Below are 18,327 nucleotides of genomic sequence, written 5' to 3'. Positions count from 1 at the left end.
GGGGGAGGTAGGTGTGAATTTCCTGCAGTGTGCAGGGGCTGGATTAGATGACCCTGGAGGTCCCTTACAACCCTATGATTCCATGTCCGTTATTTTTTCTGAACTCTGCAGGTACAGGTCCCCAAATCTTACTGTTTTAATTCTCATTTGAAAAGTAACATGTTGATTCCAAATTACCTTGAGATACAGCTTCTGCCACTAGTTCCCTATTGCATCAATATATCTGGGGGGAAAAACTACTGTTCCCACCCTAAGCAAACAGCCAATTTTAAACCCAAGTTAACAAATTAACAGCCTAAATAGCTCTGACTAGTCTGATCTCGTCAGAGGCTGGAAGCAAAACAGGGTTGACTCTGGTTAATACTTGGATGGGAGACCACTAAGGAAGACTGGGGTTGCTAGGCAGAGGAAGGTAATGGCAAATCACTGCTGCTCATCTCTTGCATTTAAAACCCCACGGTGCAGTAGTCAAAGTTGGGTGCAACCTGACAGCACACTATTATTATTAAATAGCAAATCACCTGCAATTGGAACAAGCAACTCTAACTTCCACTTATTATTATTAATAGTTATAATATTATTATTATAACTTCCAGGGCTCATTTCAAGGGGGAACACACAGGAACGCAGTTCCAGGAGTTCCCCAAAGAGGTCACATGTCAGGTGGCCCTGCCCACCTGACTCTCAGCCATTTTGGGCCCGTTTCGTCCTGGATTGGGGCCAAAATGGCCAGGATTGGACCTCTGACGGGTGGTGGATCACTCTCCTGTTCAGCAGCGGCCCAATCCTGACCATTTTGGGCCCCTTTCTGGCCATTTTCAGCCCCTTTTTGCCATTTTGGGCCCAATTTCGGCCCTGAATGGCCAGGATTGGGTCCAAAGCAGCCAGGATAGGTGACACCAGGGGGTGTGGCATATGCAAATCAGTTATGCTAATGACACATTTCTGGCGATGTCAGGGGCGTGGCATATGCTAATGAGTTATGCTAATGTATCATGCTAATGAGTTCCTCCAGCTTTTTCTACGAAATGACCCCTGATAACTTCCATCTATTATTATTAAATAGCAAATCACCTGCAATTGGAACAAGCAACTCTAACTTCCATCTGAGGCAGACAGCAGGGCAAAACATCTCCAGGCTCATTCATTTTTTAAATTAATAGCTTGATATGCTACCCACGGCCTACAAGGAAAACGCTTTGGAAAAGCTAAAAAATGCCAGTGCGTGGAAGTCGACTAGATTGGCAGCTAAAAAAAAAAACTCATTAAAATTTCAGAACTTATTACCATCACAGTAGAGCAGCTTATAGGGCTAGTTAAATGGGGAAAAAATAAGAACAAGGTCACTCATGTGAAGGATTATGTTTCGCAGGTGCCACAATCAATGGAGTTGATTGTTTAGCAGTTACTGCACGTAAGTCAACACTGATATGACAGAATACCAATTACAACCAACACGGGCCCTACGCGAAAAAGATGCCTCAGCCTAAGTGGTTGTAAGGAAGCATCATTTTATGAGCCACCCCCTGAGGGATTTAGCAGCTATGTCCCCACATCTATGATAAGTTAGCAGCAGCAGTTATGATACAGTTCCTTTCAGTATTGCAGACGGTCAATTGTGGATGCTTGTGGGATGGTGGTTTGAGTACTGCTTTGGAGGTAACTGAAGGGGCATCCATCGTCATTCCTGATATGCGGATGAAGTCTGTCCCAGGGATAGGGCAAGCTTTCCATTATATCCCAGTTATAAGTAATTAAAGCTAGACCTTCTGAATGTTAAATTAGTGCCCCCCTATAAAAGTATCTGAGAGCCAAGCTACAAGTGACACTTGACACAGGTTGGACACTTGTCAGCTTCCCTCAAGTTTTGATGGGAAATGTAGGCATCCTGGTCTTGCAGCTGTAATAGAGAGCCACGCTGTAAAACCAGGATGCCTACATTTCCCATCAAAACTTGAGGTAAGCTGACAAGTGTCCAACCTGTGTATGGTGTCACTTGTAGCATGGCTCTGAGTTAGTCACTGATAACTGGAAAGTACTTTGGGGAGGTGTGGCAAACCACTTGTACATTCATGAGCACTCACACAAGCAATATTTCAAGGTAACTATAGAAAAAATTAATTAAATCCTGGTATACCATTGTGGATTTCACCATCAACCCATATTAGAATAGGACCACGCTTCTGCCCTTGCATTGGGGAAAAGACAAAGTAGTATCATTAGCAAATAACCAGATACCCTTGGTCAGCATGTTCAGGGTTTTACAACCCACCACACCACCCAAACACAGAACTGGGCGCAGAATTTAGTTTTCTGAGATTCTTAATTTTCCAAAAAGCAGATTTCTAGATCAATGGTATTGCCAGGAGTCCCCTAGAAGTGGCTGAGTATTAAGCCAAGTCAAAATGTGTGGTCTCCTTTGATCCCACTCCTCCCTAAATACACAGAATGTTAAAAGTGATCACTTATGGGAGGATCCACTAGACTTTTGCAGAAGGTAACAGAGAAGCCACCCATGGAGAAAGGAAATGGTGCTTTATGCCTTGCTGCTACTGCCTTCTTCCAAAGCTTGGGAAGGACAAGAGAACATCTTCCTCTCCTCCTTTGAGGTCTCCAAGGAAGGAAATGGAGTTCTCTCTGCTCTCACACTTGACTTCTGCAAAGGACGAGACTGAGATGTTTTTAAAAGAAATACATTTTTTTTTAAAAAAAGCATCAAGGGAGATGAGGAAGTAGGAGTTGTGTGTTAGTAGGAGAAATTGCCTAGCGGTAAGGACAGCTGGATGATGGAGTAAGATTTGAGTTCAGTAGCACTCTAAAGACCAACAAGATTTCCAGGGTATAAGCTTTTGAGAGTCAAAGCTCCCTTCGTCAGATGGGATGAGTTACCTACAGACAACGGGAGCTCACCTTTCCTGAAGGTCTTTAAGCAGAGGGTGGTTGTCATGGATGCTCTGGATTGGGATCTCTTGAGTAGATGAGCTTTATGGCCCATCTTACAATTCCAAACAGCCAGAGGTTCATGTGGTCTCAGAATTAGCTATCACCACCTGCAAATGGCCAAGGGGGTGGTTTGACTATAAATACCAAGCAGGCAATCTCCCATCCACTATCAGGCAGAGGAGGCTGTGCCATAGAAACTATTTTTATGCTTCACGTCAAGCTGGCTGGATGAAAGGCAGAGAATAAAAGCAAGTCTAGAGATAACCTACAGAACAGTGAGAGAGTCCTTTATTGCACAGAACACTACCGACTGCTTTGAACTGATTCAAAGAACTGGTCTATCAAGGTCAATCAGGTCTACTGTAACTGAAAGCAACTCTCCAAGTTCTCTGGACATCTTTCACATCTCTTACTACCGTCTCCTTTTAAGCGGAGATGCCAGGAATTGATCCTGGAACCTCTTGCTTATGAAGCAGTTGCTCTACCACTGTGCCACAAGCCCCTCCAAAAGTCCATCACATTTCCACCCACAGTGGTAACTCGCTTTTGCCAGATGTACTGATCATGGGAAAAGTGTTCATATACCATCAGGATTAGTAGGTTGGATCTCAAGGACTTGATCCACCCAAAGTGGAACGTTCCTATGAGGCAAGGAGCCTTCTACCAACACAAAAGACTCTTCAGCAGTGGAAGAGCCTACTACCTCTTGTGCTGGAGGAAAGTGCCACTGCTAGCACAATAGATCAGCAGGATCCAACCCATTACTCTTCTGAGCAAGTGCTGCAGAAGTCCTGGATTCAGCGAGCACCCTGGGTGGGTCAATCTGTAATAGACTGCATGGCACATTTTAAAGAAGTCTTCTAAGTAGGTTTATTTTTAGAATGCCTCCTGGAGTCCTCTGCTGGCTCTCTCGACAAGCTTCCACGTGCTGAGAGGCCTTTTGGTGAGAATGCTGTTAAATGCTCCTTAAGGGGGCTTTTTAAAAGAATCTTAAATTCTATACAGTACCATTTGAATGGTCTGGCACTTTTCTCAGCATATTCATTTGCAGTCTGCAAAAACATATGTTCTAGGCTTAGTTGCCTCATCTCTGGAAATGTTTGATGCACATGATGTATAGAGACATACTTGGCTGTTAGACATATTATCCTCCATGCTTGAGGAGTAGCCCCAGCGATGTAGAACCCATGACCTTGATTGCTGCTGACTCTATTTCATTGCTCCACTAACAGGCACTTGATCATCATGTTTGGGAAACACTGAACTAACTGCTGACACAAAACCCACTTAGTCCTGTCCTAGGTGATGTCTTCAATGGGCAGCGTAGAAACTAGTAGATCAAGCATAAAGATAAAAAGCATTTTTTCTAGTTGCAACAACACAACATTTTATGAACACCATCCCATAAAGAGTTTGTCCAAGATATGTTTGTTTGTCCAAGATACGTTCATTTGTCCAAGATATGTTGTTCGCTCATTAGCGAGGGGAAAATGGAACCAGCTAGCCAACCGTAGAGAATGTTCTCTGGAGCAGCCAAGTTTTAACACATCAGCAAAGGAGCACATATAAAAATATCCTAAAGCAGGATTCCCAGTACAAGGAATTCCAAAGAGTAATTTTCAGAAATGCATCAGCTTGTTTACCCTCACAATCCACCCACACACTATTGATAAAACAGTCTCCAGTAAACTACTAAACTGAAAATTATTTCTCTGTTTAAACACCCCCTCAAGGAAGAATGCTGCCCCTTCCCAGTTTTTTCAGGATAAATCAGTCAGAAACACATATAAGTAGTCATATTGCAGGGCAGCATTGACTGAGAGGGGCAAAGATGTATTGCTCCCCTCTCCGGGTTGTTAATGCCTTATTTTTCTTCTCTGATGGCTGCAGCAGCAACACATTCCCTAATAGCAGGGAGTGGTCCTTATTGAATGCAGCGACTGGGAAAACTGCCACCGGGATCACAGAAGCTGCTGCTGACTTGACCCACATGTGTGGTTCAGTTTCACTAACATATTTAAAGTACGCATTTTTTAAAAAATCACACGCCATCTCAGGAGAGGGCTACGGTTGGTAACAGTCATGAATTAAATGCATGTCCAGGGTTACTTCTATTCAGGGCAGGTGTGCCAAACAGCCCTTGATAACTTCTTGGTCTTGTATTCTATACTTAAAGCTTCCTCCTTTCTTATTAAAGCATTTTTTGGTCAGATCTCAGAAGCTAAGCAGAGTCGACCTTGATTAGTAATTGGATGGGAAACCTCCAGCAAAGACCAGGGTTGCAGAGGCAGGCAGTAGTAAGCCACCTCTGCGGGTCTCTTGCCTTGAAAACCCCACCAAGGGTTGCCATAAGTCAGCTATGACTTGACAGCACTCTCCACCAATGTGATGGGTAACTAGCATCCCCTTCAGAAGAACTATGCCTTATCTCTTTGCCTGCAGGAACATTCCGTGGCTAGTGCTACTTTCCGCATGCACCCAATTGCTCTTGAAATAGCCCTATTACTAAAGCTGCTACAAAATTTATTACCCCATTCTTAGGACCTTCTCCGGTTTCTGGAACAGTATTCTTCCACTGCCCAGAAACAATGTTCGCTTCCAGAAGCAACATGCTATTGTGTTCCTGCACAGGCCAAACCAACACAACATATCACACTCTGGCAGGAAGAACGGCCCCAAAATTCAACCAATGGATGATTTTTTTTTCTCCTGAGAATCACCATGCCTGGTTATTTAGAACAATCATGTTGGCTAATGCTATCATTACTGAATGGTTTATTGACTCCACATCCTCGTGAATGAGTAGAGCACCAATACTAGAAAACAACTGTCGTTGCCACAGGGAAGCCTTGAAGAAAACAGGCAAAAGTAATTGTTAGAGCGTGACAAAAATGGGAATATTTTTAGGTAATCATTTGAAGCTAAACTTTAGGGGGGAAAGGAATCGCTGGCTTGCCACAAAAGCCAGGAGCACTTATAGGAGCATGCAATAAAAGGGACATCCTTACTGAATGAAAGAGAAAGAGGTAATCCAGACCCTGCAGTGAATGAATGAACGTGCCTGTGGCCGTTCGTGCCCTGTGCCGCTCATCGCAAACCATCTTGGTTTGCTACTCCTCCATCCAAATATCGGAAGAGAACACCCAGGTCCTTGAATCGCTTCCATTCACTTGCAATGATCTCCATGGACTGGAGCATCCATGAAAGCTTTGATCAATTTCTTTAGTCCCCGATTGGAACACACATTTTGAGCAGAAAAAACTATGGGAAAATAGAAAGAAAGAAAAATACTACCAGAGGTAGGAGAGGAAGGACGATAAATCAAACACTGACAAAAATCAAACCATCTTCTTTGTACTGTACATGATGTACAATGTTCAGTGTCTATAGAACTATACTGGCTGCTTTTCGAAAGCAGAGGCTGAAGAAAATGGGGACACCAGAAAGGGAAACAGCAGCAATACTTTTTAGGGATTAACTCTGAAATATGGTACTGACTCTTAAGTTTGGTCGGACTAACAACACTGCCTCTTTTTTGGAACGTCACTTGGGGATCCACGTGACACTGCTCAAAAGGAAGACCTCGCAGCCCACCAAACACAGCCTCAGAGAAGGGATATGTTGGGTTGTAAACAAAAGTTTTCTCTATAAATGGAAATACTTAAGAACAATCCCTGGTATTCTGGGGAAAGTAATTTTTACTTTTTTTTTAACCAACTCTTACTTAGAATCAAGTGCACTCTGTATTTCCAATGGGGCTTAGGCATACATATAACAGCATCAATGACAGATATGGCATATTCGTTCCAATAAAATTAAAGATTGTCATAAAGAAGTCAAACATTTCAAATGTGCCTAGTCAGTCTGGGCTATCTGGCAGAATCCAAGACATGTCAACACAGTGAACTCAGTGGTGTTAACTAAAAGTCTATTCTGGCAGATACAATTTAGATGGACTCATCCCTCCTCCACACAAAACAGTTGCTGCTTCCAGTTGCATCAAAAAAACACAAGTACCAAAGGCACCTGACATCGCAGCATAATGTTTCCGGCGGCTGCTCCTCATTATCACATTTACAAAGCAAACAGCACTCCAGTTCAGAATGCATCAAACTGAGAGGGAAATTCCTTTAAGCAGCTTCTCTCACCTGCAATATATCTTCCTCGAGATAATTAGGCGACAGTGGTCAGAACAGTCGTCTCTTCATTGCCTTCCCAACAAGAAGGAGTTAATACACACTCAGTTTCAAGTACAGTATCCAAACAATCTCTTTTCTAACTGATGCACTTCCCGCTGCCTCACTCTCCTATCCTGGGCACTATATTGCCACAATATGCCTGGATTGTGAGAACTGTCAGCGATTCTTCTAAGTCCCTCATCCCTGCGGCTGTTTCACTCCTGCTTTTGCTTTCAGCTCAGTATTTTCAGCTCTGCTGGCTCCTGCCAATGGCTTGGACGTCACTTTGCTGACAAATCAGGAATCCCTTCCTCACCTGGAGTGACCCTAGCTTGCAAAATGCTCTCTCCCACACCACCACTCTCATCTGCAAGGGACAAGTGAAGTCATGGCTCCTCCTGTTTGGGTTTTTTTCTTTACAATATCATGTAGCAAACCCAAACACAATCAAATAGTCATATGGCTCACCCACACAATCGGCACAGATGTCATTCCTCCTTTTCATGGTTTATCTGACATCTTCTGTCTCTAGCCCAGTTATCAGAATACCTCTGTTTTTGCAATCTGCCTCTAAACCTGCCACAGAAACCACACTGGGACTTCACATTCATCTCTCAAACATACACATGCATGAGACAACACTTCCATTAACGTCCACTGTTAGAACATTATGTTTCTCAATGTGTTTTTTCTCCTGGCATGGCACGTTTTCAAGAAGCTCTCTCCTATTTATATCTGCAAAGCACCTCCAAGCCAATATAACCTGAGGGGCTGCTTAAGGTACTTTCATCCTACCCTTCCATCAAGGAGTTTGAGGCAGCTTACATGGCTTTCTCCTCCTCTACTTCATCCTCACAACAACCCTGTGAGGTAGGTAACACTGACAGTGATTGGCCCAAGGTCACCCAGTAAGTTTCATTCCTCTAGGGATGTAAAATGTTAATGCGATGAAACAATAAATGTTTATCAATTACACGTTGCTGTAAACATTTAAATTTTTGCAAAGTTTGGAGAACTGACTAAGTATTACCTGCGCACTCCTGGAAGCCCTGAGCCTGAAGAACATGTGTTGCCCAGTGCTGGCCATACCGCTAATCACCTGCACCCCAGATTACCTGAAGCATCATAAAATGTTACTTTATCTTAGCAAATCAATAAGAGTGGACAATTTGCAAGAACGCTGTGATTTTCAATCCCTTAACTAGTAGCTTTATTAAATGAAACTGACACCCTCCCTCTGTTTTTATCTTCCTGGCAGCCCCACGAGGTAGGTCAAGATGAGAAAGTGAGAGTGACTAGTCCCAGCTTACCCAATTAAGTCCCAATATTGTTCCCTTCCTCCTTTTCACCCTCACAACAACCCTGTGTGTTAGGCTAGACTAGCAGTGAGAAAGCGAGCGGCCCCCAAGGTCACCCATGGCAGATCAGGATTCGAACCCAGGTCTCCCTGACTGCCCCCTCCAGAGCTGCTGTGAAAGGGTCCAATCGCAGGCAGAGAGGAAGAGGAGGCAGGGAGCCTGGTGTCCTCAGAATAAGACCATGCCCTCCAGTCAAGGGACTCCATCCGGGTCTCGCTTCTCGGCAGCCCCTCGCCCCTCAAGCTCTGCACCCGGCGGCCCCCACAGCCCGCCCGCCCGTCCTCACTCACCCGCGGACTCGCCGGTGTTGATCCAGTCCGGGTTGGCCAGGCTGGCGATGGCGAAGATGTCTGCGGCCAGGAAGAGGCATCCTGAGATGATGGTCAGTTTGTCCATGTCCTCCGGCTCCGGCCTCGGCCCGGCGGCTTCCCACAGGCGGGGCCCGGGCCGGGGGAGGCTCCTCACAGCCGCGGCTCCATGGCTCGGCTCCCCTCGCCCGCCCCGCAGCGGCTCATGGGCGCCCCTCCTCAGGCGGCCGCCACACAGGAGCGGGTCCCCGTCCCGCCCCGACTCGGGACGGCGCCGGAAGCAAAACCCGGGCCGAGGCTACGGCGACCCGGAAGCGAAGGTTCCAGCTCTCGTCCTCAGCTCGCAGAAGAGGGGGGAAAGCTGTTGCCTCGGTTACCTTGGCAACAAAGGGCTGCGCGAACGGCTCCTCTTTCACAAGTAAAATAAAAAGTTATATTTAAATCGTTGTTGGCTATTGTAAGTTAATGTAGGTTGTTTTGTACACACATCCCAGAAGCAGATTACGAGGTTGCCAACCTCCTGGTGGGGCATGGAGACCCCCCACCCCTGAATTACAACTGATCTCCAGACGACAGTGATCAGTTACCTTGAGGGAAATGGCAACTTTGGAGGGTGAACTTCATGGCATTGTACCCCGCTGAGGTTCCTGCCTCTTCAAACCCGTCCTTTCCCAGGCTTCACCCCTAAATCGCCAGCAATTGCCCAACCTGGTGTTGGCAACTGTTGTTTACCACCTCGTTAAGATCAAAGTCTACATAAGATGCATCCTCAGAGCAACATAAGATGCTTTCAAAATCGTCATTGCACCTCCTCTCTCTACTACCAGTGCTGCTTCCACGAGTTACCAGAAATCTAAATCTGTCCCAGAAGTAAGCAGTGGCACAGAAAATTGACCAATTACTTGTATTCTAGTTTTCCAGGTCTAGCAAGTCAAAACCCACAGAGTTGTCAGAATCTAAAAATATATCTGACTCTGGCTACACCACTTCCTTTCAAGGGGCATCCTGAAATACATACCCAGAACACTGGTGGCACACACAAATACAACTTGCCTGGTGAAATGTAAGCTTTGACTGCTCAGGGTTATTTTTAGAACCTTTTACACAAATTACAAAGTACAGGCACTGCTTGATTCTTGTGGCAATACTAGGCATGCTTACTTGACAGTAAGCCTCAGTGAAACAATGAGATGTAGGGTCAAATTGAATGTGGGGATGGGACCAAATTAAAAGTGACGTTATCCATCAATAGATTTCCTTCAATTTTTGTTTTTCAGGGTTATATACTGGCTAACTAGCTAGAGGAAGGAAATCAAGGCCATAGCACAGGGTGAGGTTTTTTTTAAGTAGTACTGTGGCAGACATCCTCACTAGGTGGAACTGCAACATTTCCAGATACAGTCAGATCCTTTGCAGCCAACTTGCAGCAAAGAGGAGGGGTGATCTCATGGCTGAGGTATAAGTTCATCACATTTAGCATTTCTGATACATTGGTGCATTCACATATCAGCCCACCAGGGTAAGGACACTTTGCCCTAAAAATGATATTCCTGCAAGAATGAAGAACAAGGTTCAAGCATACAGAGCCAGGGTGCCTGTCAGGGCAGGCTCCAATCTTTTCCCATAACTGGAGGTTCCAAGAAGCCTGGAATTCATTGCCACTAGAATTCTAAACCGTCACCTTGTCTGGAGGCCCTCTGTAGGCTACTGTAACTGGGTGAGCCCTTTCCTGAAATACATGCCAGAGCTGTTTCCCCATCTCTGTTTGCTCTGAACATCTCTTGAGCTTTTGTACCTATGGGTAATAGAAACGTGTCTTTCAGAAGGCCATCCTTAAGGAAGCCATTGACAAGACAATCCATAAGACCACCATTGGACAGGCAGCCATCAGTGACACCACCATCAGGCAGAAGCCTACCAGAGAGACCACCATCAGATGGAAGCCCACCAGAGAGGCTGCAATTGGAGAGAAGGCCATCGGAGAGGAGGCCATCGGAGAGAAGGCCATCAGAGAGGAGGCTATCGTTCAGAAGGCCATCAGAGAGGAGGGCATCAGACGGAAGGCCATCAGAGAGGAGGCCATCGGAGAGAAGGCCATCAGAGAGGAGGCTATCGTTCAGAAGGCCATCAGAGAGAAAGCCATCAAAGAGATCATCAGGTAGCTACCATACTGCAATTAGTTTAAATTGCCTCTCACATTCTAACTTTCAACCGCATTCTCTTCCCTTACTCCATCATTGCCAGCAGCTATTCTGATGGAAACTGTGCAGATGTTGTAATAAGAAGCCTGAGTTTTGAAGAACACCATTGTGGCTACATTCTGTTGACAAATCATGTGTCAGGCTAACCACTCTCTGCTGGTCTTCTCATTCAGGTTATGGAATGTGGGGTGGGGGACCTTGGATCTAGTTCTGTGCACCCCAAAAGCCTCATGCTTTTCAGCCTTTACTGCTTCACAGCAAACCACTTTAGGAAAGTGAGGGGGCAGTTTATAGAAAGAACTGTATGATCTGGAATGGGAGGTGTCAAGCAGCAGGTTTGGAAGAGAAAACAGGATAAGCTCTCTGGGCATGCCCAAGCTTTGGGCATGCCTTTGATCGAAGATGTTGCAGAACTGCAGCAGGCCCAAAATGTGGGGGCAAGAGGAGTTACAGGACACAGTGAAGGTTAACAGGGATGTGCCACCTTTTCTGCTGTAAGAGCTAGATGGTCTACCAATCTTTTTCCATGGGGCAAGTCAAGGTATAACAACAGCACCTCCTGGGATGCAATTCCTGGGATCAGGCTCTATAAAGTCTGAACTTGCAAGCTGGTTCCTCAGTCTTGTTGTCAACCTAAAAGGGTCTAGCCCAGACTAACTTTCAGTGTTTCTGTTTGCTTAGCCTAACCCAGCTGACTGGCACTTGAACCTGCCTGCATTATGTTTCTAGGCACTGGCTCCTTCCATTTGAATGACTAATTTGTACTTTTGACCCTTGGCCTGATCCTGACCAGGCTTTTTGCCTCCTCCATTCAGGACTGCTCCCCCTGGACCTCTAACCTTTGGCCTGAACTTGACTTGATTTTACATTGTTTGTCATGCATTGAGAATTGCATCCAGATTCCTTCCAAATTTGTTTGGAAAAGTGGGGTAATATTTAATGAATGAATGCAGTTCTTTGAGGTTGTAAATACCTCTAGAGAAAGTGACTTCTCACTTATAATGGCAACCAAAATGCGGGGCGGGGTATGTCTCCTCTACAGCATTATGACAAAAGAAATCATATGCTTAGATGGCTTGGCAAGATCAGTTTTATTACATGTTTTGAATTCTTCTTCTCTAGACTCTTCCTATTTAGAAACGTACTCATCAACTTCTGAGTCCTATGATTCAAATGAAGGTAAGACAGGAATCAACCACAATTGGAAGTGCTCTGCCATTTTTTATTTATTATTTTCATTTCTGTCATTTTTAGTCTGCCTTTCTCACAGAGACTCAACATGGACCACATAGTGTGAGATTAGTACAGTCAGTATCAAGGACATTTCAACAAACAATGCCATCGAGTATACAAATGCAAGTTTACAAAGACATAACATTATCAAAAATCCAGTACAAAGCTGAAGAAATGCTGAAACAGAGCATAAGCAATTCTAGGACTAACATTAAACAACACAGAACTACCCAATAGGATCATACTTAAAGCAACAGATAGGACATAAGGCAACATAGTGGTGAAGTCTATGGTCCCTGTCTCATTAGTGAAGCATCTCTTTGAGACCGCTTCCCTACAATACAACCCTCTTATCTGAGTAAAAAAGCCCTTTTGAATAATTCAGCTTTGCATGCTTTGCGGAAATCCAGGAGAGCGGGGGCTCTCCTGACCTCCTCAGGCAGACCATTCTATATGGCAGAGGCCACCACAGAGAATGCACAGCTACAGGCGGCTGTTGATTTTTGCCCATGCGCAGGGTGTTACCTGCAGGAGACTCTGTTCAGATGAGCGAAGCTGCCATGGATGAACACAGGGAGGGAGGCGGTCCTGTAGGTATGCCAGACCAAGGCCACAAAGAGCTTTGTAGGTGATAACCAATACCTTGAACTGAGCATGGTAACTGATAGGTAGCCAATGGAGTGGGATGGGAATGATATTCATACTCCTGCTCACTCCTGATAACAGCCAAGCTGCAGTGTTTTGCACCAACTGGAGTCTCCTAGTTAACTTAGATGGGAGACCTATGTATAGTGCATTACAATAGTCAAGCCTTGATGTTACCATAGCATGGATCCAAGTGGCCAGATCGGCCATGTTGAGGTAGGAAGCCATATTTCAGGCTACAGTGAGGTTATAGAAAGCGTTTTTGCAGCTGCCTTAACATGCTTTTCTAGTAATAGCGCTGGATCCAGTATAACCACTCAGCTCTTTCCTGAGTCTGCAAGGGTCAGACAAACTCTCTGCCTTCTCAACAATCATCACTTCTATCTTGTCTGGGCTCAATTTCAATTTGTTTTCGACCATTTGACCACAGCTGTCAGGCAGCAGCCCAAGATCTATCATGCATCCTGTAGGGATTTGGTTAGTGAGATATGGGTGTCATCTGAATATTGATAACATCTCACTCCATAGCTGCAAATGAGTTCTCCTAAAGGCTTTACATAGAGGCTGAATAACATGGAAGATAAGACTGCGCCCTGCGGAACCCCGCAAGATAATTCCCATTCTGGAGATAGCCGATCTCTGATGGCAACCCTTTGAGCCCATTCCATGAGAAATTATTTAAACCAATCCAAGGCATGTCCTTTGATGCCCACTTCTGCCTTCCAACATCTCATCAGGATGGCATGGTCTACTGTGTCAAAAGCTGCAGATAGATCCGGGAGCAATGAGGCAAGGTCTTTGTCTATATTCATACAGAGATCATGGTGGACACTGAGTAAAGTATGTCATGCTGCCTGTCCTGAGATGGACAACTACCCAGATTTCCCACATAAGTTCAGCTGGCCAGAGGTAACCATCTAAAGCCAGGAGCTTCCAGATGGCCACAGTAGGAAACAGATGCTGAACTAGACAGACTAGCTTTTGACATGCATCTATGGGAATAACACAACCATCCCTTAACAAACACCAGGTTCTGATGCTCTGGTAGGCACCTATATAACGGCCACACTATAACAGCCACACCAAACTAGAGAACTTGTGTTCATCTAGCTCCATAGCATCTACTCTGATTGGCAAGGACTCTTGACAGTCATTGCCAGATCCCTCTGCTGCTCAGCAGATCCCTCTGCTGAGGAATCTTACTTGGGGAAGCCAAGGAACAGACCAGGGGTCTTTGTGCATGTTCTTGAGCAGAGAGCTACAGCTGCACAAAATGGCATTGTAGGACATGTGTAAAGCTCATGTCTGACCAAAGCTAGTATTTGGGGCCCAGGATGATACTAAACCAAATGGGTGGGAGGAAAGAAAGAATGCTATATCAAGTAGCTAGCTAATGAAATAGATTTTTAAGGATTGAGACTTCTGCCTTTCTCATTTAGATGAGGACTCCGAACACAGTTTGAGCACAACAGTAAAGACCAATGTCCAAATGGAAAAAGATGGGCTGGGGTTCATACTAATTCAGAACGGACCTTATATCCAGCTTATAGGCCTCGTGGAGAAAAGTGCAGCAGCCAGAGATGGAGAACTGCAAGCTGGTAAGGAGAAAATGCTGAACGCCGCAAAATTTCAAACATTTATTTGAAAAGCAAGCAGGGTGGAGCAGTTAGGCTATCAGACTAGGATCTGAGAGGCCCAGGTAGAAATCTCCATTACACCACTGAAGCTCACTGGGTCAGTCTTCATCTAGCCTACCTCACAGGGTTCTTGCTGAGAGGATAAACTGAAGGAGAGGAGAATGATGTTATAAACTGCTTTGGGTGGGTGCTCCTGTGGGACTAGGGGAAAAATGGGATATATCTAACTAAATGATTTATTCCACCCTTCCTTCAAGGCATTTTGAGTAAGCAGCCCTGGTTTCCTCCTCCTTCCATTTTGCTCTTACAACAAGCCTCTGAGGTTAGCTAGGCATTGAGGGTTTGAGTAAACCAAGGGGAAGTTCATGGCTGAGTGGGCACTCCCCCTTGTCCTAGTCTGACACTGTGCACCACTATACCACAGTAGTTCTCTTGCATTGATATGCAGCCCATCTTCCATACATGTACAGGGAGATCCCATTTTTCCTGACAGCTTTGGGAGGTAGCTTAGACTGTGAAAGAATGGCAGATCCAAGGGCATCTGATGACTGCGAGGGCTGCAGAGTAGGAACTTGAATCCAGTCCTTCCCAGTCTAACATGCTAATCATAACAAAGTGGTGAAGTGAGTTACTATGACGTGTGTGTGCTTGATATGGTATTTTAGCCAGCATGCATTGCTGGTTAGCTAGCACATGAGCTTGTCTTCCCACCCCTCTCCCGACCTCCTATCAAATTTGTAGTCCGTGTTTTGTCCCCATAGCTCAAGGGGACAGATACAAGTCTCCTTGCCACTGTCTTGCCCCCATGACAAATCATGAGAGGTAGGCTAGGCTAATAAAGATAGAAGCAAAAAACATGGCCACTCTTTTTCAGATTATAAAAGGCAACCGTTAATCAGAGGGGAATTTTTCCTTCTATAGATCACTGTAGCTACCAACAATATTGAAGTTTCCTGATGGCCTCGCTGTAGCCAAAACTGCTCGTTCAGCCAGTCAATAAAAGACCTCTTGTTTCTCCTAACAGGAGATGTGCTCATTAAAGTTGGACATGAGAATGTCTTAGGGTGGACACTGCGAGAACTCCGGCAACGTTTACAAGGCACTCCCGTGGGGACCGTTCTGCAAATCCGGGCCTATAGGGATTTTCTTGCATTGCCCAAGAAGTGGGCATTCACGATGGATGACATTCCAGAAAGAAAGGGGGGCAACTTAGCTGAGTAAGGAATAATACAGAGCATTTGCAATGCACTTACATTAACTTTTTGCATTCTTTTCAACAGCTATGGACAGTAGCCCTATATTGTTATGAGGGGAGGAGGGGAGGTAGAACAACTCACCTACTGTCAACCTAATGAATTTGTGGCACACGGGAGACTAGAACTAGGGCCCTTACAGATCACAGCCTGCTCTTTTAGGCAGAACACCACACCCCTCCTCAAGGATTCTAAGCTAGAGCTGAAAAGCTATTTAGAAACAGTATGTGGGTATTAAAAATTAAAAATCTAACTTTAACATTAGGTTAAATGCTGAAGATTAACTGTCGTAATTAGTAAAAAAAACAACACACACACTAAGATCTCGCTGGGACCATGCTCCACTTCTGAGCTGTTGTCTCTCTCCAAAATCCCTTGGCAATTTGAATGCACACTGTCAAAATGAGTACAGCTTCAAATCTAGTGCCTCCCAAGGAGCATTGGTTCATCGTGGAATTATGGGGGTAGTCTTTACCATTAAAAGAGATTCAACTGCAGGGTTAAATTTTCAACCATACAATTTAAGTCATTGTGGTGACCTCTGTTCCATTTCAATTAACATTTAAAGAAGTTTCCCCAAACCGTGGATGGAAACCTAAGGATGTGTTCCGCTAGCAGAGGCAGTCTCATCTGGCGGAAGAACAAGAGGAGACTGCAAGGCTTTTTCTGAGTGTCTTGCATTAGGGGAAAGCATCTTCCAGAAGTGGGGGGAAGCCTCCATTAGCAAAATAGATCAGAGAGAGGCAACCTCTTGGAATATCAAAATACATCAAAGCATTATTTTCAAACCTTGAACTAACAGCAAACTACTGCATTCTTTAAAATGCTCTTCTCTGGGACTTCTTCAAAGTGACTGTGCTGTGCTCCATCACTCCTCCGTGATGCATTAAGACTTGTTCCAATATGAGTTACAGACTCTGTAGAGCCTTGCCATCTTTTCTGGTTGCAGCCTTTTAGGTTGTTAGGACCTTATGGTTTCACATCAATAACTGTCAGAAAGGAGGTTAAAATTTCAGAAGAATGAATGCTATGGATGCATTTGCCCAAGTGCTGATTCTTCTTTCTAAAATTTGTGACATTGTACATTTCAGCATATTTAGCGATGCCAGCGAAGGAAGTTGGACAAGCAGCGAGGGCACAGACGAATATGCAGTTTGCAGGGAAGAAATGGATACTGAAGCCAATCTTCAAAACGCTACTGGCTACCCTGATGTTCAGGATGATAACGCTGCCCCCATCCAAGCTCGCCATGATAAAACGGTGCACTATGAAGATGTGGATGAGGAGCCTGAAGGCACCAAAGAGACAACTGCACAAAAGCTTTTTGCGCCTTCCCCCCAGCCCCACTGGATCTCCAAAGACTGGCACTTCTTTGAAAGGAAGAGACACACATTTACTGTGGGTTCGGACATTGGTTGCGACATTATGATACATAAAGATTTGAGGGCAGGATGTGACACAGACGTCTCAACTCTGTGTTTAAGATGCTCTTCACCATACTGGACTATGCCAAAAGTGAACATCCCTTCGTCGCCATCATCCTCTTCCTTGTCAGATGTATTCTGGCTCAAAGACTCAACTGAGGATGTGAAGTAGGCACGCAGGCAGGCAGCTTGCACCTCTGCAAACTGGGTTTCTGAAACAGCACTCATTTCATCTAGATCTTCACTCTCGCGTTCAAATATGCTTTAAATATCTGGGTGTAATTATTTCGAATAACTTAAATAAATTTCAGCAGTTAAATTTCCATCCAGTGATCTGACAAATAAGAAAAGATATTAAAAGATGGTCCAAGACACACTTGACAATTATGGGTAGACTCAGTGCTATACAAATGGTAGCGCTGCCAAAATGAAATTATTTCTTTCAAACACTTCTCTTAATAATCGAACTACAAGATCTAGCAAAATGGCAAAGGATATTCACCAATTTTATCTACCGAAGCAAAAGACTACGATTTATAAAGCTTTTGAGACAAAAAAGATTAGATCAAGGGGGATGGGGAAAACTCAGCATAAGTAAACATTATGAGGCAAACCAGTTGAAAACATTGATATCACACTTGGAGGGAAACTCTGACAAGCCATGGGTGGGTCTGGAAGCAAATAGGAAATGTGGAATGAATTGAAAAAATTATTTTTGGAAGGAAAAAAGTAAGAAATATAAAATGGGTTGAGAATCTTTTTCTATACTCTACATTAAAAATCTGGAACAAATGGAAAAATAAACTAATTCCAGAAATATCCCCACTACTTCCATTTATATTGCATCCCAATTTTTCTTACATAGACAAACTAGAAGAATATGTTAAATGGAAAGAAAAAGGGATTTACAGAATGAGAGTTTTTTATGAAAATTGTACACCTTACTGTAGTACAAGTGAAAGAAAAATTGCAAGGAGTCTCAATGATTGGATTCTTCTCCATCAATTACACTACTTAACTGTGAATCCTACAGTACGGCAAACTATGACCAGAAAGATGATGAAATTCAAATAGATTTTAATGCAACTCATGAATAGTACAAAACAACCAACCTCTAAATGATATTCTCATTTAATTGCAATAGATA

The 18,327-nt window shown here is 44.3% G+C and overlaps 2 protein-coding genes across 2 annotated transcripts in view; one reads left to right on the top strand and one right to left on the bottom strand.

Moving 5' to 3' along the window:
* MOSMO (modulator of smoothened) overlaps positions 1-9,032 on the bottom strand; it is a 41,669-nt gene extending 32,637 nt beyond the window's left edge. The window contains exon 1 of the mRNA XM_054993612.1: positions 8,770-9,032. Within this exon, the coding sequence (XP_054849587.1) occupies positions 8,770-8,875 (106 nt within the window). The 5' untranslated portion in view covers positions 8,876-9,032. The remainder of the gene's footprint in view (positions 1-8,769) is intronic.
* A 2,342-nt stretch (positions 9,033-11,374) lies between these two features.
* Positions 11,375-17,352, top strand: PDZD9 (PDZ domain containing 9). The gene is made up of 4 exons (XM_054993672.1): positions 11,375-11,453; positions 14,306-14,464; positions 15,528-15,720; positions 16,848-17,352. Exons 1-4 carry the CDS (start codon positions 11,375-11,377, stop codon positions 17,350-17,352), a joined length of 936 nt encoding a protein of 311 aa, XP_054849647.1.
* Positions 17,353-18,327: the final 975 nt, after the last annotated feature.

Source organism: Eublepharis macularius, chromosome 12, assembly GCF_028583425.1.
Source record: "Eublepharis macularius isolate TG4126 chromosome 12, MPM_Emac_v1.0, whole genome shotgun sequence".
Lineage (NCBI taxonomy): Eukaryota > Metazoa > Chordata > Lepidosauria > Squamata > Eublepharidae > Eublepharis > Eublepharis macularius.
This window is presented reverse-complemented; position numbering and strand designations above follow the sequence as displayed.

Excerpts from the sequence above, each read along its gene's own strand:
- PDZD9 (XM_054993672.1), top strand. The coding sequence starts at position 11,375 with ATGCCTTTGATCGAAGATGTTGCAGAACTGCAGCAGGCCCAAAATGTG. Across the intron at positions 14,465-15,527 it reads AGATGGAGAACTGCAAGCTG|GAGATGTGCTCATTAAAGTT; the intron begins GTAAGGAGAAAA and ends TTCTCCTAACAG. Across the intron at positions 15,721-16,847 it reads AAGGGGGGCAACTTAGCTGA|CATATTTAGCGATGCCAGCG; the intron begins GTAAGGAATAAT and ends TGTACATTTCAG.